We start from the raw sequence: 9,823 nt of genomic DNA, 5'->3' as shown, positions 1-9,823 counted from the left end.
AATTAATTAACAAACGGAGACGTAACAATATCATCAGTTTTGAATTGTCATCCATTATCTCAGTAGTTTTAAAAGATGTTTAAATTTGTTTATAAGATCAAATTGAAGAGCATGTCTGTTGAATAAGTTGTATATATATATATATATATATTTTGTTTAGCATTACACAACCGCCAGCAAGCTCAGCAGATTAACTTTATTCAGCTACCATGAATATTTTGCCAAAGAAAAGGTAGGTTATATTTTCTGTGGAAGCATTGAAAAGATTAAGCAAATTCATGGTAATTTGTTTGTTTTGTTTTTTTTTGTTTTTTTATGCAGCATATAGTGTGAAATTTGGCTTTCGAGGATTGATTTTGAATTTAATTCTAAATTAAGTGTATTTGTCAAGTATTATCCAGATACTCCCTCATAATAATTCTAAGATATTTATTTGGTTTACTTTTCTTTTTAACCCTATTGCTATGGATTTTCTATGGTCAGAGGTCAAAGGGTATGTCATCACATTTGTAGACTTGCATTCAAAAATTTATTGAACTACTATTTTATGAATTTATGTCAGTAAGTTTGGTATCAGACTGTAGATTATAATTCAATTTTTAGTGTTATACATTAGTTAATTTCTTAACTTAAAATGATATGTCATGTGGTATGTTGAGTGCAACATTGGTTTAAATTAGATATTTGTGATGTCCAAATACAAAGTCTGTAGTTTTTTATGAACTAGAAACTCAAATTACCAATATTGACAAGCTAGAATATAAAATAAGAACCTCCTATCTTTTCTATTTACTGAGATATGACTATATTTAACAAATCAAACACAGTGGTCCCACTCACCTCTTCCATTTTTAGAAATGCTTACTTCATACACACACTTCTCTCTATGATGTGTTTATAACTAATTAAAAGCTCAGAATTTCCCTAAGTGGTTTTCTTGGCCTATTCAAGGTGTCTATTTCCAAAGATTAATCTTTTTTATATCGAAATAAAGCTAATAAAGCCTGATAAATTATAGTGGAATTCTGTGATATTGATTTAGTAATTTATAATTTTGTGTTATTTCAAGATGCATATATAAAACCTAAAAAAGTTATTTTGTTTTGCATCATCCATGTATGTGAAGTGTTGTAACTGAATTGTGACTGTTTTACAAAATATTGGTCCACTGGAATAAAGCCAAGACAGACTGTAAATGCCAGTACTATGCTATTGCACAAGGTAACATGAGATTCATGTGCACCGTGATTGTAATGCTAGTCAAACACAGATGGAAGGTCAATAAAATAATAAATAGATGTATAACGTTACAAGTTTTTAAGCTACTTAGAATAAACATTTGTGGTTTCAGGCTACAATTTGTAGTTGTTCTAGAATGAAAAAAAGAGTAATTTAAATCTTATTTCCAAATTAATTTTGGGGGATTACGACATCTGTCAATTCGATCAAACACCTACAGAGATAAGATAGAGAAAATAACATATAAAATATAATAAAGTTTTTCTAAACAAAACATTTGATATTTATCTGTATTTTATTAGGATGTTATAGAGTTTTCACAAATGAAAATTGTTAATTTTCTGATGCATAAAGGTATTTTCAATCTTAAAATCAAAATTATTTTATATGTGGGATAGTCAATATTCCAGAAGTAAAAATGTAGGAGCAAATCTTTAATTAAAACTTCTTAAAAATTTGATATATTGTGTACGAAAGCCTTGTTAGGTTTAATGATAATCTGCCATATTTTGAGAAAATACACATACTGTTTTAAAAGTTATAATGTGAAAACTATAACAGGTTGGTCCCTGGGACTGAGCCTGTAGTGAAAGAGTTCGGAGGTTTTTTTTTATGTCTGATTCCATGCTCAACAATATCCATACTGGAAAAAAAAAACACCCAAGATTATTTTAACTTAATTCCCATCATTCCTATTTCACTGAGCTTTGAATTATTAAGTAAATAAATAATTGTTTGAGTGGATTTTTCCAAGTTTAGAATAATTTATATCTTTACTGACATTTTGTTTAAATAATATTCTCTTTATAGTGATAATATTTAATATTTTAAAAAGTCACTAATCACAATTCAATGAATTGTTATTTCTTTTCAATATCACTTTGAGTTACTGTTTACATAAAATTTGTTCTATCTTGATCCCACATCCTCACTAATTCCCTCTCCCTAATTTTTACCAACTCTAATCCAGATAGTCCAGTAAGTAACCATATGTTGCTAATAACAGCTTTCTGATATTAATTAAGAGCTGTAGAGAATGATAAATGATAAATTTTACAAGTAAAATTTTGTATCAACACATATAATGCACAAACATTCTAACATAAACAGTATTTTAATTTCAAGACCACTGTTATCTTTATCCAGTTTTGCTGTCAGATTATTGTTTGTTAAAAATTGTGTAATTTGAAATAATTGATATTCATGTAAATTTATAGTGTTAATATCTAACATACTTATTCTGTAAAACTGTTCATGCATTCCTTCAAAATTATGGCTTGAATATTTGGTGTTGTGTACAAACTGTTTTCTAAAAACTAGGATTTTACAAGTTTCTGTTTGTTTTATACCATCCACATTGTTTTTTGTAAGGATTTATAAAGATGTTTTTACACAAATCTAGCAACTGAAAAAACTCGTTTATTGCTTAACCTTTTGATTGTAATTAGCAATTCATTATTTATGTCAATTATTATTTTAGGTTGTTTTTTTATTCAGATTCAAATTACATTAGCAAAACTTTTTTTTACCTTACCATCACAAAACATATACACCTATTTCTCCAAAAGCGGGCCAAAGACTGTCTGGATGAGTCACCTGTTATAACCACTCCTACCAATATATAGTAGTGTGTTGTCTGTCAGTTAATAGACACTAAAATGATGTCACTTAAGGATGCTTAATGTTGCAGTTTGTACTGTTAGATAAAATTTACAGAGTATTATCATACACACAATGCCTCGTTTGAGCATCACAACAAGTAAATTTTTTTTTAAAAAAAGGATATTACATGCATAATCTCTGAAGCTAGCATTACATTCACCAATGTACATAAACTGTGAAGTGAAAGGTTCACCATTAAAACAAGCTTTAGCATATTAATCAGTATAGTAGATGTACTTCTGCAGAGTCACTGAATGTGTTCTGTTTCAAGGGTAAATAAAACTAAAACTAAGGGTAACAAATATTTCAATTACTTGAAGTTAATATGTCATACTGTATTGTATCCTACAGTGTATAATTTTTCTCGGGATTCGTGGTATGTGCACATTATACTGATGAAAATTAACTCTACATAGTTCACTATCATCACACTGACATTTACAGTGGGAGAAAGATGCTGTTGCATGTGGGAAGACCCTAGTGTAAATCTATTTCCCAACCAAAATTTTTCAGTGCACATTGTGTATGTGTGTGCAACTATTCTGCAACGCTTGTGCTCAATACAGTCTCCTACATAAGTATCCTGATGACTAACACATATGGTATCTTGTGTGATATTTTGATATTTATCAGTACAGTCTCCTACATAAGTATCCTTATGACTATCACATATAGTATCTTGTGTGATATTTATCAGTACAGTTTCCTACATAAGTATCCTTATGACTAACACATATGGTATCTTGTGTGATATTTTGATATTTATCAGTACAGTCTCCTATATAAGTAACCTTATGACTAACACATATAATATCTTGTGTGATATTTTGATATTTATCTGTACAGTCTTTTACATAAATGTCCTTATGACTATCACATATAGTATCTTGTGTGATATTTTGATATTTATCAGTACAGTCTCCTACATAAGTATCCTTATGACTAACACATATGGTATCTTGTGTGATATTTTGATATTTATCAGTACTGTCTCCTACATAAGTGTCCTTATGACTAACACATATAATATCTTGTGTGATATTTTAATATTTATCTGTACAGTCTTTTACATAAATGTCCTTATGACTAACACATATAGTATCTTGTGTGATATTTGATATTTATCTCGGAGAGTTTAGTGAATTAGTGTCACAAATATTATTGAATGTCCTGATTGGTGTGTCTTTGTTCTACATTTTATGTGTTACGTGTATTTAGTTTGATTTTTTAATATTCTTCCAAATGTTATAGGTAGATATTAAGTGTATACATGAGTAAAATGAAACAAAATTCAGCAAATGAAACAACAAGATAAATACACTGAAATATGATTTTATAAAACATTAAAAACTGTCTGTGTTTCACCAACTAGTGTACCTTTGTGCTTACTTCATCTTGTATAGTTAAACGTCAGTACTGATTAGGATTTACTTTTATCTTATTAATAGATGGCATGTTCGTACTAAAGACAATATTGCACGGGTAAGAAGAGATGAAGCTGAAGCTCGCAGAAAGGATGAAGAAGAAAAGAGGAGATCGCAGTTAGCTGTGTGTAAATTGTATTTTCGATGTACTACCAAGTGTACAATTTTTTTATTTTCTATATTTGAACAGTTTTATTTTACAAGACTTTTCAAAACCATCTTATTCTTATTTGGGAATTTTTTCTTTTCTCCTTAGACTAAAAAAAAGTGATTTAAAGGTGAATGCTAGAAACTGGGTTTTGATACCCATGAGTGGGTAGAGCACAGATAGCCCATTGTGTAGCTTTTTTGGCTTAACTACAAACAAAATGATTTGAAGGTTTATAAAGTATCATAATTTTTTAGTCTGTATCGATATATGTGTTGAAACTGTTTTACAAACACTGATGGAGGAAATGATCTTCCTTTTGAATTGAATAGGAACAAGAAGCAAGGATTAACTTTCTACAAAAGAGAACTTCTATGAAGTCTGATGTTTCAAATGATGATAATCAAGCAAAACATGTCAACTTTTTTAAAGAAATTGAAGATGGTGAGGTAAGCTATAATATTGATGTTGCATTTAATTCTTAACAAATGGCACTTTTACTTTTGGTTGAAAGTTATAAAGTCAATCTTCATTAACCTATGTCATCCCAGAGTGTGAAATTGAAACACCTAGTAACTGGGAAAACAAAAAATACCAAATCAGATAACATGAAAACTTGGCATAAACTTTCTAATTAATATCAGATATTGTAGAAAAAAATAATTTATGTTTGTATTTGTACCAGTTTTTAACTTCTAAGTTTTATGGAAGCTTATTGTAAAACATTGTTTCTATAGAAATAATAAATATATTTCATTTTGTCTTAGACTTGAAAAAAGTATCAAATAGTCTTTTTTTTCTACCCCAATAAAACTAAAAGTTTTGGTTTGTGTTTATCACTGGTTTATATAATGCAAAAAAGAAAAAAACACAATTAAGAAACATATGAAAGAAATAAATAAAACCAAATATGTTTTTATTATTGATCAGAAAATTCTGTTTTATGTATACAGTAATACATTTATCTTTGTTATTTTCTTTTTTTTACCCACCTTTTTAAAAAGGTCATTCTGTTATTGTATAGGCCTAAGTACGTGCTACATAAGTATCCTTATCTAAGTTTTTTTCCAAATACAAGCTGCTGTAGTTTTTCAAACGGACATGCTATATCACAATTTCAAAATCTGCAGCAAGAAATATTTTCAACAGAAACTATACAAAAATTCCCACATCTCTGTATTATATTATTCAACATTTCAGTTGTGTCTTTGCTAGTCTTGTTCTTCAAATGAAAGATTTGTTACAAGTGATGGGAAAGTTGTTTTAATATATCATTTTGAAACTTGGACCTTCGTTTTGTTTAAACAACTTTAGGATGGACTGGTCAGTCTGTTTTCAATCCTGAGATACTGTGTTGTTTGTCAAGATTCTTTGTATGCAGACATCAATATAAGCCATAGCCGCCATAAGGAAAAGTAACAGAATCCATAGTCTGCATTTCAGTTTACCACACACACTGCAAAATTGAATGCTTATTTATTTTTTGAACTTGTATTTATAAAATTAACTAGATAACCATTGTACGATATTTTTCTAGCACAAAGTTATTGAAATGGATAAAAATTATACTTCTTAATTCTGTGTTTAATATACTTATACAAGTCTGCATTTGAAGTAACCTTACATAACACCCAATAATGAAAAGGTTAATGTAGTTACCAACAGGAGGACAGAATATTGCAGTCTGTAAAGGAAAAAAAGTAAATAAATAAATCAACTGTTATCTTTATTTTTCGTGTAAAATTAACAATGCCTTGCTATCATCAATACGTAAGACAGATCTTGTGCAAAAAATTGTTAATGAAATTAATCAAATGAGACATCATCATTTTTTACTTACACAATAATTTATTTGTAAAGTTTAAAAAATATAAGTAAACAAACTTTAAAACTCTACATGTTTCAATTGATGTTTAGTTCATCTTTTTCCGTTACCTGCTTAAGTATTTTTACATTATCCTAAGAGAATCCTTAGAAATTGTTAAAAACAAAATGAATATAAATAGAGATTTAGGCCTAGGAGCCACGGAAGTAAATCTTTGGAAGTTATTGTTGTAAATGGAGCCACTTTAAAAAAGATGCTAATTATACACGTACATTAGGTTTATAAGAAACTTCCTGTGTACTTCATGGTTTCCACTGAAATATGTAGAGTTTTTAAAGTTTTTTAAACTTTACAAATAAATTATTGTGTAAGTAAAACAATGTTGATGTCTCATTTGATTAATTTCAGTGAAAACCTTCCTATCATATTGAATAATATATGTTTCTTCGCTCTGTTTTATTTGTCACTAAACTGAGTTAAGCTCAGTTGAAAACATTGAGCATTTTGTGTTTTTAATAATAGAAAAAAAAAGACCTAAAAATATTTTTATTGAATATGTATTTTCAATACACCATACAGTGCCATAACTTGTGAAGAATGTCCAACTGTTGCTGTAAATTAAACTGCTTAGTTCAGATTTACATGAAAAACCCTTGGCCGGAGTTAGGGTAAACAGTTAAAAATTGTTTTCACTCTTACTGTGATGTTGATTCCACCTATTATATGTGATATCGTTATGTTAAACAAAGAGTGCTTCTTTCATCTGTTCATCTATTTATTGCCACTCGAAAGAGTGGATAAGTTTTTTCTCCCTAAATGTGTGTTTTTAAACCAACAGACCACTTATTCACATTTCAGTACTGTGTAGGAACTAACAAGGACCATGAAGATGAAAAAAAGAAGAAACGAGAAGATTTTGAAAAGAAGATTGGCCTATTAAATTATCTGCAGGATAGTGTTTCAGGTTTGGTACTTCATCCGTTTTCTTATCATCTAAATATATCAGATTTTGTGTATAGAAGTTGGTGATAAAGGTAATGTTTATGTCTGCTGTAGATTTGTAGCCTTTTTTATAATTAACTGTATATTTTGACTTAAAATACCCAAGTGTTATAAAAAAGAATATTATTATATATTTCTTTAATAGATTGAATGTGACCAATGCATAACAGCATTTTCATGTGTTGTGAATTTACATTAGCTAATAATTCTTACAGCTGAATAATTGTTAGAATATTCTTATGATACAGATAAATTTGTCCGATGAACTAAATGTCCAGAAACTGAATTTAACTATATTCTAGTAACTTGTCACTTATTAGCTTCCTACTTTCTGTTTTGCTTAGCTATTGATTTAATTACTGTCTAAAGATTTCACACTGCCTGTCATACATCTCTGATCAATTTGTTACATTCCTTATATTCATAGGCTTGTGGACAATGAAGCTTTTTTGGTGATTTAAAAAATATAGTATTTTTGACTACGTCATATTCCATTCTTTGACAATATTTTGATTATTTTGCCATTGTGGCTTGGAATATGTCTTGGAAAATGGGTTTACCTTTTCTATTATTTTCTTATAATTAGTTATAATTTACTTATATTTTGATTGGTTTGCTCCTCATTTACAGGAATTTTCAAAGTAGATAAGATTTGATTTTACTGATCAGTAGTTGAATGTTTTTGAGCACACTTAATATGATAACATCATGGACTGTTAGTGTACTGACAAACTTCTACTTTAAATAATATATTATTTTCATTATAAGAAAATACTGTTTTAATGTATTTTAATAAAATCATAAATATTATTGGCATGTTGAAAAGCTCTTATGGATTTTTGAAAATTATTCAATATTAATATTATCATTTGTAGTAATTTGGGTTAAATACCCAAAGAATAACTAGATTTAGTAAGATTGGTAAATAAAAGTAAAAAGGTCAAAGTTTTAACTTAAGAATTTAGTGGTGTAAGTTGTACTACAACGTTAAATTAGGTTTGGTAAGCGTAATGGTACTTTAGGCTTAGCTATAATTCAACTTACTGAAAAATCGTAAAACAGGTTAATACATTGTTTTCTTAAATAAATCCTATATAAAGGTTAGTTTATTGTCTCCTTGTGTTTTAAGTATTAATTTGTTTACTTGAACTTAGATCCATTAGTTTAAATTCTGCTTATACTATAGGTAGTTATAATATAAGTCAAGGTAAATACATTGTATTATTTACATTATGTATACATCAAAGACTAGTTATTGTCACTTCTAATAAAGTTCTATTTCTAAGATCTATATAATTAAAGATAAACTTTATTACTTTAGTGTGAAGACAAACTAGTGATAAAACAATCTAATATAATTGGTTCTTAAACGTTAGGCTTAATAGTAACAGTGTTGACAATAGGCTACCAGTATTTGGTATTGTGTATTTATATTCAGCTATAACTGTAAATAAAATGGTTAAGATTATTGTAGGAGTTGAGCATTCACAGTTTGTTAGGTGTAATGGGTGCAATGAGTGGGTTTTATTTGGGAACTTGGGACTGGAATGTACTTTTAAGGAAGTTAGTAATGAAGATGTGCAATTTTTATGTAGAGTTTGTAGGTTAGAGGAAAAGTTAGAACCAATTATGATTAAAGTAGATGCAATAGATAAAGAGAATTGTAGATTGTTGGAAATGGCAGCAGGATTTGAAGAGGAGATTAAGTTTTTATATGCAAGGAATACATCAGCTAACAATGACTTTCAGGAAGTTAGAAACAGTACTGTTAGGGTTAAAAGTGGTGAATTTAGTTATAATGAGCCTATTCTGTTGAGCAACAAATTTCAGCCCTTGGCTTCTGCAGATGTAGGTAAGGAAAACAAAAGGGGCAGAGAAGGATGTGGATGATAAGGAGCTTATAGTTATAGGTGATTCCTTGAATAAGATAGTCTGTGGGGTAAAATATTGAGAAAAGAATCAGATTATGCTACCCAGGGACACAGATGGAGGATATAAATGACAGAGCAAGAGATATGATAAAGGGGACTATCAGAGGTGCAGTATTTGTTGTACACGTAGGGGCTAATAATGTAGGGAAAGGTAGGTCAGTGAAGCTAACTGATAAGTACAAGGGGTTGATAAAGGTATTTAAAGAAAAGGGCCATAACTTAATTTTGTCATGGATAATGCCCAGAATTAATTGTGGGAATGAAGTTATTAGTAGGTTACTAGGGCTAAATGCTAGGCTTAGGTTAGTATGTAAGGAAGAGCAGATTGGCTGATTGGACTTGTGGGATCAGTTTAGCGGAAGAAGGGAGTTTTTTTGGAATGGATGGTTTGCATTTAAATAGGATCGGGGCTGGTTTGTTTGCTAAGGCTATTAACTCAGTTGTAAGGGAAGTTTTAAACTAGGACTAGACAATGGTGAGGGCCAGGATAAATTAAGTGCAAAAAAGAATAAGAGGCATATGAAATGAGTATAGAAGTAGTTATAAGGATAGGCTTAATAGTTAATATTGTAATACTAGTAGTATAAGAAAT

The 9,823-nt window shown here is 29.2% G+C and overlaps 1 protein-coding gene across 3 annotated transcripts in view; it reads left to right on the top strand.

Moving 5' to 3' along the window:
* LOC106465160 (leukocyte receptor cluster member 1 homolog) overlaps nucleotides 1-9,823 on the top strand; it is a 32,007-nt gene that overhangs the window by 8,930 nt on the left and 13,254 nt on the right. For all 3 annotated transcript variants that reach the window (XM_013925362.2, XM_013925360.2, XM_013925361.2), the window contains exons 2-5: nucleotides 161-232; nucleotides 4,350-4,449; nucleotides 4,806-4,922; nucleotides 7,157-7,262. In XM_013925362.2, the coding sequence (XP_013780816.1) occupies nucleotides 210-232; nucleotides 4,350-4,449; nucleotides 4,806-4,922; nucleotides 7,157-7,262 (346 nt within the window). In that variant the 5' untranslated portion in view covers nucleotides 161-209. The remainder of the gene's footprint in view (nucleotides 1-160; nucleotides 233-4,349; nucleotides 4,450-4,805; nucleotides 4,923-7,156; nucleotides 7,263-9,823) is intronic.

This window comes from Limulus polyphemus, unplaced genomic scaffold (assembly GCF_000517525.1).
Source record: "Limulus polyphemus unplaced genomic scaffold, Limulus_polyphemus-2.1.2 Scaffold1852, whole genome shotgun sequence".
Lineage (NCBI taxonomy): Eukaryota > Metazoa > Arthropoda > Merostomata > Xiphosura > Limulidae > Limulus > Limulus polyphemus.
Note: the sequence above shows the minus strand (reverse complement) of the source record. Positions and strands in the feature narration are given on the sequence as shown.